The sequence below is a fragment of the Oncorhynchus mykiss genome, chromosome 28, assembly GCF_057628025.1.
Source record: "Oncorhynchus mykiss isolate SJ-2025 chromosome 28, ASM5762802v1, whole genome shotgun sequence".
In the NCBI taxonomy this organism is placed as follows: Eukaryota; Metazoa; Chordata; class Actinopteri; order Salmoniformes; family Salmonidae; genus Oncorhynchus; species Oncorhynchus mykiss.
The window spans coordinates 4672282-4700234 of record NC_143049.1 but is presented as its reverse complement, the minus strand read 5'-3'; the positions used below and the strand labels follow the sequence as shown (position 1 = coordinate 4700234).

Sequence of the window (27953 nt, the reverse complement as noted above, 5' to 3'; positions counted from 1 at the left end):
GTGTCTAGTAGTACTTATGTAAATAATGCTATGTGATTGAAATCGAAGAGCAGCTTGGGTTGTCAGGTTGTGTGTGTGTGATGAAGCTAACTAGGATGCCGACACAGAGCTGGACCATGGGCTCTGTCTCTGAAGATGGTCACTGTGTGGGTGTGTTGTCACAGTGTTATCACAGAGGACTTTTTGTGTTAAAAAAATAAATAACAAGTTTTAAAAAATACCTTGTCACAACTTTTGGCGTTATAGGGGTGTCTGTACAGAGCAGGGGGAATGTACAGACATCTCCACATTTACTGATTCTGTTGATGCTTTTTCTATTGAATATGTTCTACAGCTAGGCCAGATAGAACACAGTCAGCCACATCAAACATCCGTCAGAGACACTACTTAGGCACGACTGATACTTTAGAGTCAACATGTCTCCCCTTTTTATTTGCAAACTGAAACAACCTTCTACAGTACTTGGCTTACAATGATGCTGCAAAGCATTTTGGAGAAGAAAAAAACATGTTAGCTAACAGATAAAAAATTCAAGTTTTGTTTTTACCTAATCAAGTTCCAGAATATCACATATCGTTCACTGAGTGTACAAAACATTAGGAACACCTGCTCTTTCCATGACAAACTGACCAGGTGAATCCAGGTGAAAGCTATAATCCCTTATTAAATCCACTTCAAATCAGTGTAGGTGAAGGGGAGGAGACCGGTTAAAGATGGATTTTTAAGCCTTGAGACATTGTGTATGTGGGCCATACAGAGGGTGAATGGGTCTGACAAAAGATTTAAGTAGCTTTGAGCTGGGTATGGTAGTAGGTCCCAGGCACACCAGTTTTAGTGTGTCAAGAACTGCAACGCTGCTGGGTTTTACACGCTCAGCGGTTTCCTGAGTGTATCAAGAATGGTCCACCACCCAAAGGACATCCAGCCAACTTGACACAACTGTGAGAAGCATTGGACTCAACATGGACCAGCATCCCTGTGGAACACTTGACAGCTTGTAGAGTCCATGGCCCTGCCCTGACGAATTGAGGCTGAGGGCAAAGCGAGGTGTAACTCAATATTAGGAAGGTGTTGCAGTGTATCGTCTCAGAGTGAGCTATGGCTTTTAGTAATCATTTCTTTAGTAAGTTTTTTCAAATAAAATCTCATATATATATTTATATTCTCTTTGGAGTATATACCTACATATCAGCCCACATTGATTACTGGTATCACAAGCAACAGGTACAGTACTCTAACAATGTACAAATATGAAATGGTGTATGGTCAAACATTTGAAGTTCGATTCACAGAACACTCAAATTTAACAATCTTGATGAAAGTAAATTACGCTTTTCCACATTCCATATTGGCCATTTTATACTTTACTGAATTACATTTTGAATCTGGATTGAAATCCATATTGGCCATTTTATACTTTACTGAATGACATTTTGAATCTTGATTGAAATCCATATTGGCCATTTTATACTTTACTGAATGACATTTTGAATCTGGATTGAAATCCATATTGGCCATTTTATACTTTACTGAATGACATTTTGAATCTGGATTGAAATCCATATTGGCCATTTTATACTTCACTGAATGACATTTTGAATCTTGATTGAAATCCATAAAATCCACCACATATTCTACAGTAACTGTTCGTACTAGACATTCAATTGCTCCACAACATTCAAGACAAACCAGTATTTGGGAGTGTAAGCTATAAATATGGCACACAGACAAATAGATTCCTATTGGATAAATAGAAAATGGGCTAGAGAGAGAAACACGTAGCACAGCCATTTCTGTATCTAAGGCCTAGAAAATGCAGCTTGGACACCGAGGTCCAACATAAAGCTACTGAGCAATATTTTTCCGTATACCTGCATAGTTAAAAGCTTATGTCAACAGTCCTGCTTAAAGCATTTGTTGGAGACGCATGGATGGGTAACTCAAGTGCTTGCATCACCGTGTCATAAAGACATAAAGCACTAAGCACAGGTCTACAGCCACGGCCCAACATTCCCCAACGAGAACCCCTCGTTAATATACTCTAATTAATACGAGGCCTCTACAGTAGTTTAAAGGGATTTTCACATTTTTCAAAAGTGTGAATCATATCCCAATGAGCACAGACGTCCTAACATTGAAATGACGTGGAAACAAAGTTGATTTGGCCAGTGTGATAGGCTTAAACGGGCTTTACGATATTATTCCCATCCTTTGTTATACTTTGACTTCCTTATAATTCAGCTCAATTTACAGCCTATCCAATTGCATATCATGGTTCGATTAATGGTCATCGACCCATTGGGACCAAACCAGGAAGAACCTGCAGTTACTCCAGTCATGTCCAACTACTGTATTAATATGGAGAAAGAATGGGAGTGTACCATAATCCAACCAGCGACATTCAACGGCCCTCTTTCCCTGTTCATATCTTTTAAAAGCTCATTTAATAAAACATAATCTTGATTATATGCATTTCCAAGTTCCATCAGGACTTTTCTTCAAACCTTCATGTTTTTAATGGAACTAAATGTTCTTTCTACACGCCCACATGCAAAGAAGTGCTCCACGCAAACACACACAGTAGTCTCCTTCTCAGTCCCTTTTCTTATCGCTATCAAACTGTGAATGCTAAGTATTTTCCCTTGTGAGGGTCACACGCTGAGACTCAAATGAAACCCTATTCCCCATCGAGTGCATTACTTTGAGCCCTTTGTGGAGCCCTGTAGGTCACTGGACAAGGAAAAGGGTGTCCTTTGATATTTGCCCCCAGTCTCATCAGTAAACTGTTAGTTTAGTGCAATCTCAGCTACACGATGGTTAAACCCAGTACAGTGTTAACATGCCGCCCTCTAGCACTCTGCACCTACACAGACAGGTTAGATGGGCTTGTAGAGCAGAGATGTGACGTACTTCTTCTTATATCTGTGAGTCGCACTGAGCACCATCACGCCATCCTGAGGGAGGGGAAAGGGAGTGAATGTGTGAGTGAGACAGATAGATCATGTAAAGTCGCACTAAGCACCATCACGCCATCCTGAGGGAGGGGAAAGGAAGTGAATGTGTGAGTGAGACAGATAGATTGTGTAAAGTCATACATTACTAATGCTATGTTATGAAAGGGACTGTTAATCTATAAGTAGTGCAGTAAGAAGTGGGATGGGGCTGTTGATGCCCTCCTACTGTACCTTTATTGAGAGAGCATAAAGGTGGTTGAGCATCACGTGGTTGGGTTCAGGCAGCAAGGCTGGGTCGCACTGTAGGAGAGGGAAAGACGGAAGACGAATGAGCAATCAAGAAGTTTCCAAATGTGTGTTTACCACACGCCGATGTGAGAGAGAGAAAGAGAACAGAGAGCAGGAGAGAGAGATAGAAAGAGAGGGAGACTGAGGAAGAAAGAAATTTACAGAGATGTTGGTGTCCTTGTTGAGGATGACTTGGAGGAGGTGTGGGGGGAGGATGGGCGGGGCTTTGAAGCGTTCCTCAGGCCTAAACATGTACTGCTCCTGTCCATAGGGCCCTGGAGGGGAGCTGGACAGATCTAAGAAGACACAATAACACACACACAGCATGACATTCATATACTCTCAAAGGGTGACACTGATTTCTTGTGTTTTCACCAACTTACATAACTTATCCTAAACACCTGCTCATGATTAATTCTACAACGGGTTGGTCAAAACAAGCATTGTGATTGGTTGAGAAGCGTTCTAAGCCATACTAAAAAAGCTGTTTATTACGGGTAAGCCTATGACACAAGAATTAGAATCTTGTTTTCTGTTCCATCTGAGAAATCCCTGCTCATCATCTGTCCCATCAGCTCAGCCAGCCAATTTATTAACATGATCTGCAACGTAAAAGGCATCTTGGGGGGGCATTATTGGGGGGGTTGTACAAATGTTTCTGTCTGTCTCTCGACATTTGCAACATAGTTTCAATGTTAAAATTCGATCTCCACTGTCCTATTCAGAATTATCGTTTCAGGACAAGACTGGCATATTTTCTCAGCCAGTCAAAATCATGACTCAGCATAATGTTTATGGGTATATACTAACATAAACGTCAATAGAAAAGCAGGTCAAACTAAATGAAACGCAACTACTTTGCTGTTCTTCTAGCTGCGCGGTTTAACGTGACTGTGTTAGCCTTGGCAGATCTTGGTCAGCACAATGCTATGCTTAACCCAAGAGGGACAACAGAGGATTTAGAGCGCCTACTGACCTGAGGTGTCGGTGGACTCCAGAGAGTCCACCTGCAGAGCATCGAACACCTCAAAGTCCGACTGCTTCACCTCGATCAGGTTGTTGATGGTGCCCAACTGGCTGGTCACCACTGGCTGCGGGAGGGAGTGTTATAGCAGGGTTAACCAGGGCTTATAAAGAGTTAATAACAAAGACAGTACAACTGGATCACCAAAACACTGGCTGCAGGAGGGAGTGTTATAGCAGGGTTAACCAGGGCTTATAAAGAGTTAATAACAAAGACAGTACAGCTGGATCACCAAAACACATGACTGCAGGAGGGAGTGTTATAGCAGGGTTAACCAGGGCTTATAAAGAGTTAATAACAAAGACAGTACAGCTGGATCGCCAAACCACTGGCTGCAAATGGCAATTTTCTTTGGGGGGGAGGGGGGGGGGGAATAGGCCTGGGTTACGTCTCAAAAATGACATGGAAATAAGTCAAGTCACTGACTTTATCCTGCTATCCCTGTCACGTTTTTGTACTGTGTGCATATGTAACTCAGTTGGTAGAGCGCATGGCACCTGTAACGCCATGGTAGTGGGTTTGATTCCCGGGACCACCCATATGTAAAACGTATGCAACGTACATGACTGTAAGTCGATTTGGATAAAATGGCATATACGTACAGTGCATTCGGAAAGTATTCAGAACCTTTCAGCCATTTCATCCAAAGCAACTTACAGTGATGCGTGCATACGTTTTACGTATGGGTGGTCCCGGGAATCAAACCCACTACCTTGGCGTTACAAGTGCCATGCTCTACCAACTGCAGACATCTCAGAACAAATTAGTCAGGATTATTCTTAAACTTCCAGCACTTACGCATCTTGACTGTTCCCACTTTGAAAGCCTTAGATGGCTCAAGGTAGAGGAGCCTCTCAGATTAAAATGTGTCTTGTACATAAGATTGTCCACAGTATGGTCCCCAGGTACCTACAGTGCTTTGCAAAAGTATTCACCCCCCATGGCATTTTTCCTATTTTGTTGCATTACAATAAATAGATTTTTATTTGGATTACATGTAATGGACATACACAAAATAGTCCAAATTGGTAAAGTGAAAAGAAAAAAATTACTTGTTTCAAAAAAATTATAAAACATAAAAAAAAAACAGTAAATTGGTGCATGCATATGTATTCACCCCCTTTGCTATGAAGCCTCTAAATAAGATCTGGTGCCACCAATTACCATCAGAAGTCACATAATTGGTTAAATAAAGTTCACCTGTGTCAAGTGTCACATGATCTGTCACATGATCTCAGTATATATACACACCTGTTCTGAAAGGCCCCAGAGTCTGCAACACCACTAAGCAAGGGGCACCTCCAAGCAAGTGGCAACATGAAGACCAACGAGCTCTCCAAACAGGTCAGGGACAAAGTTTTGGAGAAGTACAGATCAGGGTTGGGTTATACAAAAATATCAGAAACTTTGAACATCCCACGGAGCACCATTAAATTCATTATTAAAAAATGGAAAGAATATGGCACCACAACAAACCTGCCAAGAAAGGGCCGCCCACCAAAACTCACGGACCAGGCAAGGAGGGCATTAATCAGAGGCAACAAAGAGACCAAAGATAACTCTGAAGGAGCTGCAAAGCTCCACAGTGGAGATTGGAGTATCTGCCCATAGGACCACTATAAGCCGTACACTCCAAAGAGCTGGGCTTTACGGAAGAGTGGCCAGAAAACCTCATAGCTTGCTTAAAAAAAAAAAATAAGCAAACACGTTTGGTGTTCACCAAAGGGCATGTGGGAGACTCCCCAAACATATGGAAGAAGGTACTCTGGTCAGATGAGACAAATGTAGCTTTTTGGCCATCAAGGAAAACATTATGTCTGGCGCAAACCATTGCCATTGTTTTTCATCGGCAGGAACTGGGAAGCTGGTCAGAATTGAAGGAATGATGGATGGCGCTAAATACAGGGAAATTCTTGAGGGAAACCTGTTTCAGTCTTCAAGAGATTTGAGACTGGGACAAAGGTTCACCTTCCAGCAGGACAATGACCCTACGCATACTGTTAAAGCAACACTCGGGTAGTTTAAGGGGAAACATTTAAATGTCTAGGAATGGCCTAGTCAAAGCCCAGACTTCAATCCAATTGAGTATCTGTGGTATGACTTAAAGATTGCTGTACACCAGCGGAACTCATCCAACTTGAAGGAGATGGAGAAGTTTTGCCTTGAAGAATGGGTAAAAAGCCCAGTGGCTAGATGTGCCAAGCTTATAGAGACACACCCCAAGAGACTTGCAGCTGTAATTGCTGCAAAAGGTGGCTCTACAAAGTATTGACTTTGGGAGGGTGAATAGCTATTCACGCTCAAGTTCTGTTTTTTTGTCTTATTTCTTGTTTGTTTCACAATAAAAAATATGTTGCATCTTCAAAGTGGTAGGCATGTTGTGTAAATCAAATTATACAAACCCCCCAAAAATATATTTTAATTCCAGGTTGTAAGGCAACAAAATAGTAAAAATACCAAAGAGGGTGAATACTTTTGCAAGCCACTTTAAGTAAGTACTTTAACTTGGTACGAGATAACCATAACTATTCCACTACAAGGAGTGAAACTGACTTCCTTTTAGGTGTAAAAGTGGTTTGGGGAAACTTTTTCATACTCAGAATAGTCTTCTAAATAATCTGAAATGTAGAACCTCGAAATGTAGTTTCAAGTTCTCACTGAAAAAATGGCTAAATAGTAGCAAGTTTCAAAAGTGAGTCGTAAGATTATAGTACGTGGCTGAGAAGGAAATGCCTGGGATTGCATATAGTATTTTGGTGCCTGTTGTTCATCATATTGTGATTGTCTTGTATATATTAGGAATGTAATGTTTTATATATTAAGGGTATGTCCATAGTTGTTTATTAGGCAAGGGAATTGCACTAGTTATCTCATGTTATAAAACAAACAGTCTGCCATTGTCTGTTGCCATTACAATTGGCGCCTAACCTTGTTGCATTCCCCCTTCCCCTTCAGAAGGACCACAATGGACATAAGCTGTTAAGCTTTATTGTATTGTCCTTGATGATTTTCTTAAATTGTATGTGGAGGCGTCAGCGGCTGGAGCACCCTTATGTATGGATATAAATAATTGTCAAATAAATTAAATAAATCAACCAACCCCTTGAATTTACGCCTTATTCTAAAATTGATTAAAAAATAAAAACATTCCCTCATTGATCTACACACAATAACCCATAATGACAAACCAAAAACAGGTTTTTAGAAATGTTGGCAAATTCATAAAAAGTAAAACATTGAAATAGAACATTTACATAAGTATTCAGACCCTTTACTCAGTACTTTGTTGAAGCACCTTTGGCAGCGATTACAGGCTCGGGTATTCTTGGGTATGACGCTACAAGCTTGGCACACCTGTATTTGGGGAGTTTCTCCCATTCTTCTCTGCAGATCCTCTCAAGCCCTGTCAGGATGGATCAGGAACGTTGCTGCACAGCTATTTTCAGGTCTCTCCAGAGATGTTCGATCGGGTTCAAGTCTGGGCACTGGCTGGGCCACGCAAGGACATTCAGAGACTTGTCCTGAAGCCACTCCTGCATAGTCTTGGCTGTGTGCCTAGGGTCGTTGTCCTGTTGGAAGAATAACCTTCGCCCCAGTCTGAGATCCTGAGCACTCTGGAGCAGGTTTTCATCAAGGATCTCTCTGTACTTTGCTCCATTCATCTTTCCCTCGATCCTGACTAGTCTCCCAGTTCCTGCTGCTGAAAAACATTCCCACAGCATGATGCTGCCACCACCATGCTTCACTGCAGGGATGGTGCCAGAGTTCTTCCAGATGTGAGGCTTGGCATTCAGACCAAAGAGTTCAATCTTGGTTTCATCATACCAGAGAACCTTGTTTCTCATGGTCTGAGAGTCATTTAGGTGCCTTCTGGAAAACGCCAATCAGGCTGTCATGTGCCTTTTACTGACTAGTGTCTTCCGTCTGGCCACTCTACCATAAAGGCCTGATTGGTGGAGAGCTGCAGAGATGGTTTCTCCCATCTCCACAGAGGAACTCTGGAGCTCTGTCAGTGACCATCAGGTTCTTGGTCACCTCCCTGACCAAGGCCCTTCTCCCTTGATTGCTCAGTTTGGCTGGGCGGCCAGCACTAGGAAGAGATTTGTTGGTTCCAAACTTCTTCCATTTAAGAATGATGGAGGCCACTGTGTTCTTGGGGACCTTCAATGCTGCAGAAATGTTTTGGTATCCTTCCCCAGATCTGTGCCTCGACAAAATAATGTCTCGGAGCTCTACGGACAATTCCTTCGACCTCATAGCTTGGTTTTTGCTCTAACATGCACTGTCAACTGTGGGACCTTATATAGACAGGTGTGTGCCTTTCCAAATCATGTCCAATCAATTAAAGTTACCACAGGTGGACTCCAATTTGTTTGTTTTTAATAAACCTGCTTTCGCTTTGTCATTATGGGGTATTGTGTGTAGAATGATGAATTTTTTTTATTTTTTATCCATTTTAGAATAAGACTGTAACGTAAGAAATGTGGAAAATGTCAATGGGTCTGAATACTTTCCGAATGTACTTTATATGCATTTTTTACTGGAAAATAAAATCAATCAATCTAGTAGTCTACTTTAGGCCAGAGCCCTATGTAGGGTTTACCTCTGAGGGGTCATGGACCCACTGTCCGTCCACAAAGAACTTGTACTGGTGCTCTCCCTCTGGCAAGTCCAGGATCGCTACAAAGTCATTGTGGCTTGGGGGGGAAAAAAATCTGTGTTAATGTACTATTAAATGTGTCAAAATGGTGTCACTAATAAAAGGTAGTATATGAGTAATACAGTGTATCAGACCTTATTGGTAAGCCAGGGCCTCTCCTCTCCTACCTCTTATTGAGGGGGATCTTGTTGCCCCAGTTGTTGAAGGAGCCCGCGATATAGACCTCCTTCCCTCCTCCGGCCCAGCGGATTACTGTAGGTCTGGATTGAGGCCCCGTCTTCACCAAGTCATCCAGGTCAGGCTCCTCCTTGTCCGACGCCTGAGGGGAGAATCAGCTGAAATCACAACGTGGGAATGACAGGGTCTAGGTGTTCTTAGCTCTTGTTCATGGCGTCTACGTGCGACCTGGACCTGAGCTAAGGTGGCGTCATCTCCTTCAAATGGGCTGGACATTTCCCCCCACCTACATCGGTTTCCACACTCCTAAAACAGATTACATCTAACTGGTTTCATTACAACTTTTTGATGGGTTAGGGTAAAGGTTGGAGGCTACTGTGAGGGTCTTCACAGCCCTCCATAAAATAAATCTGATGATCCAGTGCAGTGCTGAGGTACCTTGGAGGACCCCAGTCCGTGTGTGTTGAAGATGTTAGGATCGTCTGTGCTGTCCACCATCTTGCTGGGCTCATGGTCTTTGTCGCTGCCTCTGCTGTCTGATCGATGGGCCTTAGCACCATGGCGATCACCGGACATCCGGTCACCTGTGTTACCCATGATCCTTCACTCAGTCTCCAGCCAGGACAAGCTGAAAGAAAACATACACAGTCATCATCACCCATAGCACACGCTCCAGCAGGTATATTTCACTGGTCATCCCCAAAGCCAACACCTCCTTTGGCTGCCTTTCCTTCCAGTTCTCTGCTGCCAATGACTGGAATGAATTGCAAAAATCACTGAAGTTGGAGACTTATATCTCCCTCACTAACTTTAAGCATCAGCTGTCAGAGCAGCTTACTGATCGCTGCAGCTATACACAGCCATCTGTAAATAGCCCATCCAACCAACTACCTACCTCATCCCCATATTTGTTTTTCTGCTCTTTTGAACACCAGTATTTCTACTTGCACATCCTCATTTGCACATCTATCACTCCAGTGTTAATTGCTAAATTGTAATTACTTTACCACTATGGCCTATTTATTGCCTTACCTCCTTACTTCATTTGCACACACTGTATACAGATTTTTATATTGTTATTGACTGTACGTTTGTTTATCCCATGTGTAATTCTGTGGTTTTTGACGCACTGCTTTGCTTTATCTTGGCCAGGTCGCAGTTGTAAATGAGAACTTGTTCTCAGCTGGCCTACCTGGTTAAATAAAGGTGAAATAAATAGAACAATCATCACCACCATCTTATAAACAAGACATAGCTTGCCACCCACACCAACCTCTGAGCATTTAGGGTCATTCCAGGTCATTTCAGCAAGGCATGACAACCACCATCGCAGAGTGTTCTGAAATTATTTCTGTACTTAGAAACAGATCAAATAAGCATTCAGGGAAACATTATTTTGTTGAAATGTAATTTGATCTGAGAAATTAAGCTAAAAGATTGCACACAAATTGTTCATTTTAATTTAAAGGATTCATATAATATTCAAATCATTATAGTACTTAACATCCGATTTGGACCAAACTTTTCAAATGCAAACTTTTTAGCATTTGTGGCAATAAATTCAACGCATGTCAATGGTACCTATATTAGCATGTTCATGCTTCATATCCAAATCATCTATTCGTAACATCATTGAGTTACACAATCCATTGTTAGATACTTTAGGATGATTTGGACATGAACTGTGAAAATGCTAAGTTTAGGTACCACGGAATTGCATTGGATTTGTGACACAATGTTAAAAGGTTAGAATTTGAAAGAGTGGCCAGAAACAAAACCAAAGCATCTGTTGCTGTCATACCTGGTCCATAGACTGCTTACAGGGTAGGAAAACCAATATGTCATTTTGTAATCACCTAATTGCAAGAAAACCTCCATCTAGTGGTCAGAACCTGGTAATATCAGGATGTAGGATGGGACAAAAACCCAACAACTAATGACTCATTTCTCTGAACAGGTTAAAAAAAACATAACCAAATTCAATGAGAGTACATTATATAGGATAAAGAAATAAAACTCTGGGCCGCAGCCCCGTACTACTTGTCAGACATAGAGAACTGATACTGTATACTCATTGTTGGGGTAGTATTGGCATGGAGTGTGGCTTTTGAGAATTTATTTGGATTCCTCATGTCTAACTCACTGTTAGAAAAAAAGTTTGGTCCAAATCGGATATTTGGTACTATGTTTATTGAATGTTACATGAATCCGAGAACAAACAAAAAATTGCCAATTAGGGTGCAATCAAAAATGATTTTTTAACAAAATAATGTTGCAGGAATGCTTATCTTATCTGTTTTTCTTACAACTGAAACATTTTTCAAAACAATTTGAGACGGTGGGTGTTGAAATTCACTTGATTGTACTTGTTGAGGTCGAACAACCCGGTAGGGCTCCTGAGTGGTGCAGACACCCTGGTTTGAATCCAGGCTGTATCACAACCGGCCGTGATTGGAACTCCCATAAGGCGGAGCACAATTGGCCCAGCGTCGTCCGGGTTTGGCCAGTGTAGGCCGTCATTGTAAATAAGAATTTGTTCTTAACTGACATGCCTGGTTAAATAAATAGATAAAGGTCAACAACAAAAGTTAACAGAAATACAAAAGAAAACATAGAATGCTTGATGTAGGCCTAGACCTCTTGAACTGAAGTGGAAGCAGCTGAGAGACCAAAGAAGGGGACTGAATGTTGAAAAGGCCAGTGCAGTCAAAAACATGATTTTCCTGTGCTTCATATAAACTCAGCGAAAAAAGAAACATCCCTTATTCAGGACCCTGTCATTCAAAGATCATTCGTAAAAATCTAAATAATTTCACAGATCTTCATTGTAAAGGGTTTAAACACTGTTTCCCGTGCTTGTTCAATGAACCATAAACAATTAATAAACATGCACCTGTGGAACTAACAGCTTACAATTAAGGTCAGAGTTATGAAAACTTAGAACACTAAAAGAGGCCTTTCTACTGACTGAAAAACACCAAAAGAAAGATGCCCAGAGTCCCTGCTCATCTGTGTGAACGTGCCTTAGGTATGCTGCAAGGAAGCATGAGGACTGCAGATGTGGCCAGGGCAATAAATTCCAATGTCCGTACTGTGAGACGTCTCAGACAGCGCAACAGGGAGACAGGGTGGACAGTTGATCGTCCTTGCAGTGGCAGACCACGTGTAACAACACCTGCACAGGATCGGTACATCCGAACATCACACCTGCGGGACAGGTACAGGATGGCAACAACAACTGCCCTAGTTACACCAGGAACGCACAATCCCTCAATCAGTGCTCAGACTGTCCGCAATAGGCTGAGAGAGGCTGGACTGAGGGCTTGTAGACCTTTGGTAAGGCAGGTCCTCACCAGACATCAACGACAACAATGTCCCCTATGGGCACAAACCCACCGTTGCTGGACCAAACAGGACTGGCAAAAAGTGCTCTTCACTGACGAGTCACGGTTTTGTCTCACCGGGGGTGATGGTCGGAATCGCATTTATCGTCGAAGGAATGAGCGTTACACCGAGGCCTGTACTCTGGAGCGGGATCTATTTGAAGGTGGAGGGTGCGTCATCGTCTGGGGTGATGTGTCACAGCATCATCGGACTAAGCTTGTTGTCATTTCATTGCAGGCAATCTCAATGCTGTGCGTTACAGGGAAGACATCCTCCTCCCTCATGTGGTACCCTTCCTGCAGGCTCATCTTGACATGACCCTCCAGCATGACAATATCACCAGCCATACTGCTCATTCTCTGCGTGATTTCTTGCAAGAAAGGAATGTCAGTGTTCTGCCATGGCCAGTGAAGAGCCCGGATCTCAATTCCATTGAGCACGTCTGGAACTAGTTGGATCGGTTAATCGGAATGGCCGATTAATTAGGGCCGATTTAAAGTTTTCATAACAATCGGAAATCTTTAACCTTTAACTAGGCAAGTCAGTTAAGAACACATTCTTATTTTCAATGACGGCCTAGGAACGGTGGGTTAACTGCCTTGTTCCGGGGCAGAACAACAGATTTTTACCTTCTCAGCTCAGGGATTCAATCTTGCAACCTTACGGTTAACTAGTCCAATGCTCTAACCACCTGCCTCACGAGGAGCCTGCCTGTTACGCGAAATCAGTAAGAAGCCAAGGTAAGTTGTTAGCTAGCATTAAACTTAATCAATCATAACCACTAGTTATAACTACACATGGTTGATATTACTAGTTTATCTAGCATGTCCTGCATTGCATATAATCGATGCAGTGCGCATTCGCAACCTGCATATTTAGCTAAAAGAAATCCAGGTTAGCAGGCAATATTAACCAGGTGAAATTGTGTCACTTCTCTTGCGTAGTATGCAACAATTTGGGCCGCCTGGCTCATGGAGAACTATAATTTGCCAGAATTTTACGTAATTATGACATGACATTAAAGGTTGTGCAATGTAACAGGAATATTTAGATTTATGGATGCCACCCGTTAGATAAAATAGGGAACGGTTCCGTATTTCACTGAAAGAATAAACGTCTTGTTTTCGAGATGATAGTTTCCGGATTCGACCATATTAATGACCTAAGACTCACATTTCTGTGTGTTATTATGTTATAATTAAGTCTATGATTTGATAGAGCAGTCTGACTGAGCGATGGTAGGCACCAGCAGGCTCATAAGCATTCATTCAAACAGCACTTTCGTGCGTTTTGCCAGCAGCTCTTCGTTGTGCTTCAAGCATTGCACTGTTTATGACTTCAAGCCTATTAACTCCTGAGATTAGGCTGGTGTAACCGATGTGAAATGGCTAACTAGTTAGCGGGGTGCGCGCTAATAGTGTTTCAAACGTCACTCGCTCTGAGACTTGGAGTGGTTGTTCCCCTTGCTCTGCATGGGTAACGCTGCTTCGAGGGTGGCTGTTGTCGTTGTGTACCTGGTTCGAGCCCAGGTAGCGGCGAGGAGAGGTACGGAAGCTATACTGTTACACTGGCAATACTAAAGTCCTTATAAGAACATCCAATAGTCAAAGGTATATGAAATACAAATGGTATAGAGAGAAATAGTCCTATAATTCCTATAATAACTACAACCTAAAACTTCTTACCTGGGAATATTGAAGACTCATGTTAAAAGGAACCACCAGCTTTCATATGTTCTTATGTTGTGAGCAAGGAACTTAAACATTAGCTTTCTTACATGGCACATATTGCACTTTTACTTTCTTCTCCAACACTTTGTTTTTGCATTATTTAAACCAAATTGAACATGTTTCATTATTTATTTGAGGCTAAATTGATTTTATTGATGTATTATATTAAGTTAAAATAAGTGCTCATTAAGTATTGTTGTAATTGTCATTATTACAAATAAATTGTAAAAAAAATTGGCCGATTAATCGGTATCGGCTTTTTTTTGTCCTCCAACAATCGGTATCGGTGTTGAAAAATCATAATTGGTCGACCTCTAGGGAGGACTAGGGCCATTCCACCCAGAAATGTCTGGGAACTTGCAGGTGCCTTGGTGGAAGAGCAGGGTAACATTTCACAGCAAGAACTGGCAAATCTGGTGCAGTCTATGAGGAAGAGATGCACTGCAGTACTTAATGCAGCTGGTGACCACACCAGATACTGACTGTTACTTTTGATTTTGACCCCCCCCCTCCTTTTGTTCAGGGACACATTATTCCATTTTCGTTTGTCACATGTCTGTGGAACTTGTTCAGTTGATGTCTCAATTGTTGAATCTTGTTATGTTCATACAAATATTTACACATGTTAAGTTTGCTGAAAATAAACGCAGTTGACAATGAGAGGACGTTTCTTTTTTTGATGAGTTTATATTCCCACACTATGAGGTTGGAATAATACTGTGAAATTGATAATGCCATTTTAGTGTAAGAGCTGTTTGAAAATACAGCCTGAAACTCCATCCCTGTTTGTTGGGATGGAGATTTGGCCTGCCTGGTGACATCACCAGGTGGTAAATTAGTCAACAGACCAATAAAAAAAGAGAGTTCCACTTCCAAACCTCTCTGTCAATAACAGCTAGTTTTCAGTTTTACCCTCCCCACTCAGACCATTCCCAGTCAGTCCATGCTAAATTCTTGCTTGAGAAATAGCTATTTGCTAAGAACAAGAAATAGCTATTAGCATTTTTTATTTTTTTTCATTTTAATTTAAAACAACCACAGTAAGGGATGGATCGAAATATACAGAATGTTTACCTGGAGGAAAATGTCATTTGTAATTGATGAAATGTCAATATTTCTCAGTGTTTTAGAATGAGTTGCTTATTAGGCTATATATCGATGCCTGCCTGATGCTTCCCTTCACGTGTGATTCTCCACTCGGCATTTCCAATATCAAGTGCGCCTATAGGCTATTTAGCGTGGTCTCAATCAAATGATCCGTAGCCTATGGGCTATTTAGCGTGGTCTCAATCAAATGATCCGTAGCCTATGGGCTATTTAGCGTGGTCTCAATCAAATGATCCGTAGCCTATAGGCTATTTAGCGTGGTCTCAATCAAATGATCCGTAGCCTATGGGCTATTTAGCGTGGTCTCAATCAAATGATCCGTAGCCTATGGGCTATTTAGCGTGGTCTCAATCAAATGATCCGTAGCCTATAGGCTATTTAGCGTGGTCTCAATCAAATGATCCGTAGCCTATGGGCTATTTAGCGTGGTCTCAATCAAATGATCCGTAGCCAATGGGCTATTTAGCGTGGTCTCAATCAAATGATCCGTAGCCTATAGGCTATTTAGCGTGGTCTCAATCAAATGATCCGTAGCCTATGGGCTATTTAGCGTGGTCTCAATCAAATGATCCGTAGCCTATGGGCTATTTAGCGTGGTCTCAATCAAATGATCCGTAGCCTATGGGCTATTTAGCGTGGTCTCAATCAAATGATCCGTAGCCTATAGGCTACGAAGTGGATGCTTGGAGAAGCACGGAGCAAAGTTATATTTATTGATTAAGCTATTCATTCACTTTCTGTACAATAGAAGATGTTTAAAACCAGACAGCTTTTAGGTAAACACTTGTGACCTTCTCTCATTAGGTTAAACCACAGAAGAAGAGTAGCCAGCAGTGAAAGCTTACATTTCTCTGCATCAGTAGGCCTTCTCTGTCTGGGGTGGAAAGGTAGGCCTAACTTTTGAAAGTATGCTCAGATTCCTACTAAGTTTCAGTTTTAATTATTTGCAAACAGGGAGTGTTTAGTTCCAAACAAGACGCACTGATTTGTCCTTGGATACATATCATATGAACACACACACGTAGGTTTACCTCTCTGTCCATTCTTATCCTGTAACTTTGGTCATTTGTGTGTTATTAAATTTTTAAAAATATGTTCATGCAATGCTTTTACCACCACTCTTGTCCACGGTGGTCTTCGAACCCAGAACCTTCTGGCCCGCAGCCCTATCAGAATTCCTGCTTTGCCATGTAATGCTTACAGGACGAAGAACAGTAAAACTGCATATCTAAGGCTCTGGTCTGTCCAAGAAGTGAGGGTAAATGGTAGACATGCTCTCTGCTATTCACTTCATGTTTTCATTATTATTCTGGGTGTAGGGGAGGGTCACTTGTTTTGTTTGTTTTTAGTGTTCAGGGAGGGTTTAGGTCAAATATATTTAGCTGAAGGGAGGGCCATACATTTTCATTTCAGAGGTCTGATTTTCTCCATATAACCCTTGTTATAAATAAGTACTTAAAAAAGGTGCAATATGAAGAAATCACTCCACCATTTCCTGGTTGCTAAAATGATAACAGTTCGCATAATTTCAGTTTATAAGGAACAATGATAGAGAATCATTGATAGAGAATCATTGTACCATCTAAATCGCTGTGAAATATATTTTCAATGACCAACAAAATGTATTTTCAGCTTCTTGAAGCTGGTGTAGAAAACCGAAAATAAAGTAAACAAAATTATGTATTTAAGAATGGGAAGGGTAGAAATAGCACACATAGAACTGATCTACCACTTCTTAGACTTGCTATCAATGAGAATAACAGATCTATAACTCACTTTTCTATGTGAATTTGGTTGGGTTACATATTACAGTTTTAATTATTACACAGAAATTATTTGATACCGAGATAAAAACGGATACATTGGACTTTTAAGCTAAATGTTTTGCCTTTTCATTTGTGCAACCCTGTCATTTGCATAACTAGCTAGCTATACAGAATAGCCAGCAAATCTGCGAACAATCCATGTCTAAAATTGGCGATAATGGTAACAGCTGAATATTGACTGTACTTAGCTAGCTAACGTTAGCTGCAACATAAATAGAAGCGCTCTGCTTGGCCCACCAGCTGTCTAGACACTTCTGACAATCATCAAGTCGGTCTTGGATTTGCTGCTCCAAAATAACGAAGAAACAAACTTGAACGACCAAGCAATCTGGCAATGATTATAGTCTACAGATCAAGTTCAATTGCTCCCTGATCGCAGCAGGGAATAGTTTTAGCTGGCTCAACACCTTTTGTGGGCTAGGCTATACTTAGGGTGTGAAATGTCAACACATGACATTATGCTAACATCATGACACCACATTTTAATCAATCGAGTCTGTATGTGGCAGTTACTCACCAAATTACACGATTTTGAGTTTGTTTACCACTGAGTCTTCCTCTTCAACAACATCAACATTCTTCTTCACAATGCGTATCACCAACTACGGATACACCACAAGGAAAAACTATACATACATTGGGACAAATAAAGAAACACGTTTCTTGAACTGAAAAGGTGATACACGTACACCTAACCTGGGCCCGGTTTCCCGAATTTAGGCTTACGAGTGTTTTAACGATGCATCTTTCCTTCAACAGTCGAAGATGGATCATGCGTTTCCCAAAACACTGCGCAGAGAGAAAACACCACCCAGAGAGAGCGGTCGCTGTGCGTCATTGGAGCATGTTTCGATACTGATAGGATAAAAACTTTTAAAAACGCAGCACTGCTTTCACCATATAATTATTTCACAATACTGCACGGATCAGCTCCTAGAGAAATATTACCACATATGGCAGCTTATTCTAATGACCCAATAAAAATACACTAAATACACTGAACGATTTGGCACATCATTGCGCAGATTATAAGCAAAACAATATTGGCTGAGGTGAGTAAGCGTGTTAACCCTCGCAAAGCTGCCGGCCAAACGGCATCCCTAGCAGCGTCCTCAAAGCCTGCGCAGACCAGCTGGCTGGTGTTTACATACATATTCAATCTCTCCCTATCCCAGTATGTTGTCCCCACATGTTTCAAGATGTCCACTATTGTTCCTGTACCCAGGAAAGCAAAGGTAACTGAACTAAATGACTATCGGCCCATAGCACTCACTTCTGTCATCATGAAGTGCTTTGAGAGACTAGTCAAGGATCATATCACCTCTACCTTACCTGACACCCTAGACCCACTACAAAACGCATTCTGTCTGTACTGGGTCTGAAGTTCAAATGCATGCAGATGATACAGTGATATATGTGCATGCAAAGAGCAAACAACAAGCTGCACAAGAACTCACTACTGTAATGGTCCAGGTTACAAAGTGGCTCAGTGACTCTTGTTTGCATCTCAATGTGAAAAAAACAGTTTGCATGTTCTTCACAAAGAGGGCAACAGATGCTACTGAACCAGATGTCTGTGTGTCAGGGGAGAAGCTCCAGGTGGTATATGAATTTAAGTACCTTGGCATCATACTCTCTTTTAAAAAGCATGTGGATAAAGGTCATTCATATAACCACATTCAACCTAGCTAATTTCCGATTTATACAAAATTGTTTGACTACAGAGGTAGCGAAACTGTACTTCAAATCTATGATACTCCCCCACTTAACATACTGCTTGACTAGTTGGGCCCAAGCTTGCTGTACAACATTAAAACCTATTCAGTCCGTCTACAAACAGGCTCTCAAAGTGCTTGATAGGAAGCCCAAAAGCCATCACTGTTACATCCTCAGAAAGCATGAGCTCCTGAGTTGGGAAAATCTTGTGCAATACACCGACGCATGTCTTGTATTCAAGATCCTAAATGGCCTGGCTCCCCCTCCACTCAGTATTTTTGTTAAACAGAAAACCCTAACATATGGCAGCAGATCCACAAGGTCTGCCATGAGAGGTGACTGTATTTTCCTTAAGGAAAAGCACCTTTAGTAAATCTGCTTTCACTGTGAGAGCTTCCCATGTCTGGAATACACTGCCATCAGACACACATAACTGCACCACCTATCACACTTTCACAAAATGTATGAATACATGCCTAAAGGTCAATCAGATTTGTGATCATAATCCCTAGCTGTGTATTGCCGCTTTCCATGTTGTCTGTAGCTTGTGAGGTGTGGAAACACTGTTGCTTTTATGAATTGTGTCTTGCTGCTTTTTGTTCTGTTGCTCTGTCTGTATGCTACGTTTTGCTTGTCCTATGTTGCTCTGTGTGTGCTCACTGCTCAATGATTGTCTATATTGTAATTGTTTTTAAATAACCTGCCCAGGGACTGCGGTTGAAAATTAACCGGCTGGCTAAAACCTGCACTTTTACTGAAACGTTGATTAATGTGCACTGTCCCTGTAAAAATAAAATAAACTCAAACTCAATTTGCTTACCGCCCCAATAGATCCACAGACGATGCTATCACACATCTGGACAAGAGGAATACCTAAGTAAGAATGCTGTTCATTGACTACAGCTCAGCCTTCAACACCATAGTACCCTCCAAGTTCTTCATTAAGGTACAACTGGGTCCTGACCTTCCTGATGGGCCGCCCCCAGGTGGTGAAGGTAGGAAACAACACCTCCACTTCGCTGATCCTCAACACTTGGGCCCCACAAGGATGCGTGCTCAGCCCCTTCCTGTACTCCCTAATCACCCATGACTGCGTGGCCACACATGCCTCCAACTCAATCATCAAGTTTGCAGACAACACAACAGTAGCAGGCCTGATGACCAACAATGACGAGACAGCCTACAGGGTGGAGGTGAAGGTCCTGGGAGTGTGGTGCCAGGAAAATAACCTCAACCAACAGCAACAAAACAAAGGAGCTGATTGTGGACTTCAGGAAACAGCAGAGAGAGCACACCCCAATCCACATCGATGGGACCGTAGTGGAGAAGGTGGAAAGCTTCAAGTTCCTCAGCGTACTCATCACTGACAAACTGAAATGGTCCACCCACACAGACAGTGTGGTGAAGAAGGTGCAACAGCGACTCTTCAACATCAGGAGGCTGGAAAATTTGGCTTGGCACCTAAAACCCTCACAAACTTTTACAGATGCACAATTGAGAACATCCTGTCGGCTGTATCACCGCCTGGTACGGCAACTGCACCGCCCGCAACCACAGGGCTCTCCAGAGGGTGGTGTGGTCTGCCCAACGCATCACCGGGGCAAACTACCTGCCCTCCAGGACACCTACAGCATCCGATGTCTCAGGAAGGTCAAAAAGATAATCAAGGACAACAATCATCCGAGCCACTGCCTGTTCACCCCATTATCATCCAGAAGGCGAGGTCGGTATAGGTGCATCAAAGCTGGGACCGAGAGACTGAAAAACAGCTTCTATCTCAAGGCCATCAGACTGTTAAATAGCCATCACTAGCACATTAGAGGCTGCTGCCCTGTACATAGACTTGAAATCACTTGCCACTTTAATAATGGAACACCAGTCACTTTAATAATGCTGAAATATTTTGCATTACTAATTATACACTGCTCAAAAAAATAAAGGGAACACTCAAATAACACATCCTAGATCTGAATGAATGAAATATTCTTATTAAATACTTTTTTCTTTACATAGTTGAATGTGCTGACAACAAAATCACACAAAAATGATCCATGGAAATCAAATGTATCAACCTATAGAGGTCTGGATTTGGAGTCACACTCAAAATTAAAGTGGAAAACCACACTACAGGCTGATCCAACTTGATGTAATGTCCTTAAAACAAGTCAAAATGAGGCTCAGTAGTGTGTATGACCTCCCTACAACGCCTGGGCATGCTCCTGATGAGGTGGTGGATGGTTTCCTGAGGGATCTCCTCCCAGACCTGGACTAAAGCATTCGCCAACTCCTGGACAGTCTGTTGGTGGATGGAGCGAGACATGATGTCCCAGATGTGTTCAATTGGATTCAGGTCTGGGGAACGGACGGGCCAGTCCATAGCATCAATGCCTTCCTCTTGCAGGAACTGCTGACACACTCCAGCTACATGAGGTCTAGCATTGTCTTGCATTAGGAGGAACCCAGGGCCAACCACACCAGCATATGGTCTCACAAGGGGTCTGAGGATCTCATCTCAGGACCTAATGGCAGTCAGGCTACCTCTGGCGAGCACATGGAGGGCTGTGTGGCCCCCCCAAAGAAATGCCACCCCACACCATGACTGACCCACCGCCAAACCGGTCATGCTGGAGGATGTTGCAGGCAGCAGAACGTTCTCCACGGCGTCTCCAGACTCTGTCACATCTGTCACGTGCTCAGTGTGAACCTGCTTTCATCTGTGAAGAGCACAGGGCGCCAGTGGCAAATTTGCCAATCTTGGTGTTCTCTGGCAAATGCCAAACGTCCTGCACGGTGTTGGGCTGTAAGCACAACCCCCACCTGTGGACGTCGGGCCCTCATACCACCCTCATGGAGTCTGTTTCTGACCGTTTGAGCAGACACATGCACATTTGTGGCCTGCTGGAGGTCATTTTGCAGGGCTCTGGCAGTGCTCCTCCTGCTCCTCCTTGCACAAAGGCGGAGGTAGCGGTCCTGCTGCTGGGTTGTTGCCCTCTCCTGATGTACTGGCCTGTCTCCTGGTAGCGCCTCCATGCTCTGGACACTACGCTGACAGACACAGCAAACCTTCTTGCCACAGCTCGCATTGATGTGCCATCCTGGATGAGCTGCACTACGTGAGCCACTTGTGTGTGTTGTAGACTCCGTCTCATGCTACCACTAGATTGAAAGCACCGCCAGCATTCAAAAGTGACCAAAACATCAGCCAGGAAGCATAGGAACTGAGAAGTGGTCTGGTCACCACCTGCAGAACCACTCCTTTATTGGGGGTGTCTTGCTAAATGCCTATAATATCCACCTGTTGTCTATTCCATTTGCACAACAGCATGTGAAATGTATTGTCAATCAGTGTTGCTTCCTAAGTGGACAGTTTGATTTCACAGAAGTGTGATTGACTTGGAGTTACATTGTGTTTTTTAAGTGTTCCCTTTATTTTTTTGAGCAGTGTGTGTACAGTGGAGCAAAAAAGTATTTAGTCAGCCACCAATTGTGCAGGTTCTCCCACTTAAAAAGATGACAGAGGCCTGTAATTTTCATCATAGGTACACTTCAACTATGACAGACAAAATGAGAAAAAAATTCCAGAAAATCCCATTGTAGGATTTTTTATGAATTTATTTGCAAATTATGGTGGAAAATAAGTATTGGCCAATGATTATAACAGTGATCCTGATCCAAACATTCATTCATAAATTGTGCCCCTGGGCCTGAGAGTTCAATATGTAGATGCATGTTAGAAGGCTAATGTTAACTAGCTAACGTTGCCCATGAAAGGAAGTTAGGCTCGCAAGCAGGCATTTTAGCCGGGTAGCCTAGGAAAACAAAAAATAAAAGCCTGATATGTATGATGGCGTGATAGACACTTTCGTCAGCATGCAAAAGAGGAGGATGGCATTGGCGTTTCTCTATAAGTAGGGTGGGTAAACAGGTTTTTTCTACTTGCATGAATGTGCACACACACGCACAAGCACACAAAAATTAGAACCATGGACAGCCACATCATATTTAGCTTACGTTTGGACTAAATTGTTTTTGGTATCTTTTAGTTGTCACTGTATTAGACTGAGCAGAGGGGGTTTGATGATGTTCAAATGGTGCTGGAATAGAGGAGGCAGCTCCTGTTTTCTTTGCGACTTGCGGGAACATTGTCAGAGCAGAAGGAAGCAAGTTTTCTTCCAGGACAACCTTGTACGTGGCTTGATGCGTCCTTCACAAAGACAAATCTGCCCGATTCCAGCCTTGCTGAAGCACCCCCAGATCATCACCGATCCTCCACCAAATTTCACAGTAGGTGCGAGACACTGTGGCTTGTAGGCCTTTCCAGATCTCGCAACCTATGTGAAATTTGGTGGAGGATCGGTGATGATCTGGGGGTGCTTCAGCAAGGCAGTGCTCTACAGCAAGACAATGCTCCATGCCACACAGCCAGGTCAATCAAGGTGTGGATGGAGGACCACCAGATCAAGACCCTGTCATGGCCAGCCCAATCTCCAGACCTGAACCCCATTGAAAACCTCTGGAATGTGATCAAGAGGAAGATGGATGGTCACAAGCCATCAAACAAAGCCGAGCTGCTTGAATTGTTGCACCAGGACTGGCATAAAGTCACCCATCATCAATATGAAAGACTTGTGGAGAGCATGCCAAGACGCATGAAAGCTGTGATTGAAAATCAGGGTTATTCCACCAAATATTGATTTCTGAACTCTTCCTAAGTTAAACCATTAGTATTGTGTTGTTTAAAAATGAATATGAACTTATTTTCCTTTGCATTATTCGAGGTCTGACAACTTTGCATCTTTTTTGTTATTTTGACCAGTTGTAATTTTCTGCAAATAAATGCTCTAAATTAGAATATTTTTATTTGGAATTTGGGAGAAATGTTGTCGATAGTTTATAGAATAAAACAAAAATGTTAATTTTACCCAAACACATACCTATAAATAGTACAACCAGAGAAACTGATAATTTTGCAGTGGTCTCTTCATTTCTTTACAGAACTGTATATCACGGTCGCAATGCACATGAACTAACAGGATTTATAGAGCAAACAACGCAATTTTCACAACACATAGGTTGTAATATGGCTTTTTTTTCTGGCTTCCCCAGTGATTCCACCCAAACACCGCTACTCCCAACAGAACAGTTGTATTATTCATTTGTATCCTTTATATAATAAAAACATATCCTCTGCTAAATATCATCCATACAAAATGCGGTTGCCTTTTTGTCTGAATGTAGTTCACAAATGCCAGTTAGTGAGTGGATGTGGAGGAGCCATGACCATGTTGAGTGTGTCATTGGATGGTGTCACACTTCGCGCAATCCGTCCATCTCCAGTAGGGTCATCTTTTGTACGCTTTGGGAGGTTCATGAAAAGTAAAAGAGACATGAAGTCATTCATTATTTCATATAAATAAGGAACTTACAATGAATGACTGAATCAATAGACCACGGCATTTGTAACGTGTTTTGGAGAGTACTGTAGACCAGCAGAAGCATAGCACCGATGGAAAACTTGTGTGGTTATTTCCCCTAACAATACCAATTACACTCACAGTTAAGGTCTCATACCAGACACAGAGAAAAAAGCTAAACGTACTAACCAACAGTCCAGTCAAAGCCTTGGTGAAATAGCGAAAGCCTTGCCTGACTTTACATTTGGATGTCTTGCTCTTTTTGACATCATCTCCGGACACATCAGGTTTGGACTCCCTGCTCCCATTGACGACCTCATAAATGGTTGGCAAAGAGAATAATGACGCTGATGAAGGTGTTCGATTGATGTCACCACCGGCCTCTCCGGCTGTAATCATATGTAGAGACCAGTCTCGCCTCAGGGCCTTATCTGATTGGGTAGAGGCCAGAGGGGATCCATCCTCATTGGCAGACTGGGAGCATGATGACTGCAGTCGAGTGGACCTCTTCCTGGGAATCTAGGTGCAGTCAAGGGGGAAAGTAGCACATCACAGTTCTACAGCTCATGTAGGATTCTGATATAAACATAGTATATCTTCAGAGGCGCAGGGTTTTCACACATATCTATGCTGACAAACTAGCGATCAACAGCTTGGAGAACCACAGGGTGTACAAGGTTTTGTTTAAAGCCCAGCACTAACCAACCTGGTTCAGCTAATGAAGGTCTTGATGATCAGTAAAATCAGTTAGTGCTGGGTAGGAACAAAGGTTGATGCATACTCTGTCAATCTCAAAGTCTAGGGTTGGAGACCACTGGTCCCTTCTCTGACCAGTACCTTCATCTCTTGGAGATCCTCTGCGATAGAGTGGAACTTCTCAGTGAATGTGTCCATCATGGCTTTGGCTTGCTCATGGCGTTCCCTGGCACTGGAGACCCTCTCCTTCCGGTCTGTGGCCTCCTCATCATCACTGGTCCCAGGGGACTCCAGCTCCCCCGGAGCTATAGGGACAACTGGGGTCATCACTGCCCTGCTTCTGGAGGAGTGGGAATAGGACTGAGAGGTAGAGAACATGTAGACAAGGCATTGGGTTTACCAGTTATGTGTTAGGACTTTCTGTTGATTATTCTATCAAAGTTGTGTTTTGAGCTTAGACGCCTAATACATTAACTGAGACGCATTTCATTCACAAAATGGCAAAAGGCATTGTTAATCTATTGATTGTATGGACGTGTTGAATAAAATAATCAACTATGGATGGCATCATCAGCATGTAAAAGATATCGCTAGATACCTTCTCTGACTTTTGTTTGGTCCTCTTCTTAACTTCCAGATACTCTTGATTATCAGCAGTTATGTACTGTAAGAAGAAATGTCTTTAGTTAGAGAATGCGTATATCAAGTATAAGGATTCTGGAAGAATAAGAATAACATGTACATTATCTTCTCCAGAATCACCAATAATGCAGACCTAAATGGATCTCATTAGTTACTTCAAGTCAAATCAAACCAATCAAACTTTATTTGTCACATGCGCAGAATACAACAAGTAGACCTTACCGTGAAATGCAGAATACAACAAGTAGAACTTACCGTGAAATGCAGAATACAACAAGTAGACCTTACCGTGAAATGCAGAATACAACAAGTAGACCTTACCGTGAAATGCAGAATACAACAAGTAGACCTTACCGTGAAATGCAGAATACAACAAGTAGACCTTACCGTGAAATGCAGAATACAACAAGTAGACCTTACCGTGAAATGCAGAATACAACAAGTAGACCTTACCGTGAAATGCAGAATACAACAAGTAGACCTTACCGTGAAATGCAGAATACAACAAGTAGACCTTACCGTGAAATGCAGAATACAACAAGTAGACCTTACCGTGAAATGCAGAATACAACAAGTAGACCTTACCGTGAAATGCAGAATACAACAAGTAGAACTTACCGTGAAATGCAGAATACAACAAGTAGACCTTACCGTGAAATGCAGAATACAACAAGTAGACCTTACCGTGAAATGCAGAATACAACAAGTAGACCTTACCGTGAAATGCAGAATACAACAAGTAGACCTTACCGTGAAATGCTGACAAGCCCTTTACACCAATAGTGCAGTTCAAGAAGAGTTTGGAAAATATTTATCAAATAAACTCCAGTAAAAAATAATTAAATGTAACACAATAAAATAACACTAACGAGGCTATATACAGGGGGTACCGGTACCGAGTCAGTGTACTGGGGTACAGGTTAGTCGAGGTAATTTGTACATATAGGATATAGGTAGGGGTGAAGTGAAGTGATTATCCTTATGTGTTAAATGTATAGTTCATTTCCTCCATATTATGGTTGATGGCGCATTTAGAAAGGTCTTACAATTTTCTTAACTTCGGTCCTGCTGCTTGGTCGATAGACAGCTTTCTTAGGGTCATCCTTCAAATCCTCTAGTACCCATTTCAATTCTTTCACCCAGGGTTTCTCCTATACAAATAGCGAGAGACAGATTACAAATATAGTACATTCTTGAAAGCTCAGTAAACATGATGAACAACAATTTACCATATTCAGTAGTACGCTGAGCTCTATAGCGAACAGTTATCTATGAATAAACGTTTTTGTGGCACTGTTTAAATCTATATTGTGTTTAATTTCAAAAACATTTGTTAGTTCATCGCGTTCGATCGATTACGACATCAACATCGATTTGCTTCAATCGGTAAACTTGTTGGCTTCGGTGAAAATGTTATCGAAGTCATTCGCATGTTTTACAACAATATAAAAGAGTTATGTGTTACTAAACCTTAATACATCAAAAGATTCCGTATCAACAGAAGTGTACAACAGGGATGCCATTTGTATTCATTTTGGTTGTGGAACTTCTTTCTCTAGATATTCTGAATAATGCAAATCTGTATGGCTTAACCATTTTAAACAAAGAAATCTAAATTTCCCAACTGGCTGATACTCTTTTTTTAAGAAACAAAGACCAGGTCGCCCATGCCCTTAATGCTATCATTGCATCAGGATTAAAACTGAACGTTTCTAAATGTGAAATCTTATGTTTATATGACTGATGATAAAGAAATAGAAAACATTTCTGTAAAGGACTGTGCTAAATATTTAGGAATACATCTGTCAAAAAAAAGCACTTAGTCAGACTGTCTCGTTTCGTGTACCCCTCATTATCGTTATTTGTAAGTCCCTCTAGTTGTAAAGAGATCAACAAGACCTTTCTTGACTTCATCTGGAAAAATAAGTCTCACAAACTAAAAGAGTCAGTCCTCTCTAATAAAAGAGCTGAAGGCGGTCTGGAAGTGTTGGTTGGATTTGGTTGAAAACTGGTTGAAAATATGTTTGATTAGTACCGATTCAATATGGTATTTCATTCCAAATAATGTGTAATAAGTTACATTTTTACTGAAATGTAATTATATTCCTGAATGATTAACCACTAAATTGGCTAGGTTTCACCAACAAGCTTTAATGGCCTGGAAAATATTTCCTGAACAATTTTTCCCCACGTAAAGCTCTTTTGTGGAATAATTCAGACATAACTGTAAGGAATAAGTCATTGTTCTACCCCAGCTGGCATGAGAGGAATATTGACTTTGTTCTTGATGTTTTTGACATCAGAGGTAATATTCTTACATATGAAGAATTTATAA

At 41.8% G+C, this 27953-nt stretch overlaps 1 protein-coding gene across 9 annotated transcripts; it reads right to left on the bottom strand.

Annotated features, from left to right (window-relative positions):
• Window positions 1–404: 404 nt before the first annotated feature.
• On the bottom strand, window positions 405–18264 carry LOC100653486 (5'-AMP-activated protein kinase subunit beta-2). 9 transcript variants are annotated; one of them, XR_016492971.1, is made up of 10 exons: window positions 17877–18015; window positions 17668–17752; window positions 9542–9731; window positions 9094–9245; window positions 8870–8963; window positions 4219–4333; window positions 3405–3538; window positions 3186–3254; window positions 2296–2954; window positions 1509–2254 (listed from the first exon to the last, which is right to left on the bottom strand). XR_016492971.1 is itself a non-coding variant. In XM_021588846.3 (9 exons), exons 3-9 carry the CDS (start codon window positions 9698–9700, stop codon window positions 2877–2879), a joined length of 801 nt encoding a protein of 266 aa, XP_021444521.1. In that variant the 5' UTR covers window positions 9701–9731; window positions 17668–17752; window positions 17877–18020; the 3' UTR covers window positions 405–2876. The 9 variants fall into 9 exon arrangements, 6 of the variants coding, with proteins under 6 accessions (XP_021444521.1, XP_090082077.1, XP_090082080.1 ...); XR_016492972.1 differs by having other exon boundaries at window positions 17847–17912; XM_021588846.3 differs by having other exon boundaries at window positions 405–2954; window positions 17877–18020.
• Window positions 18265–27953: the final 9689 nt, after the last annotated feature.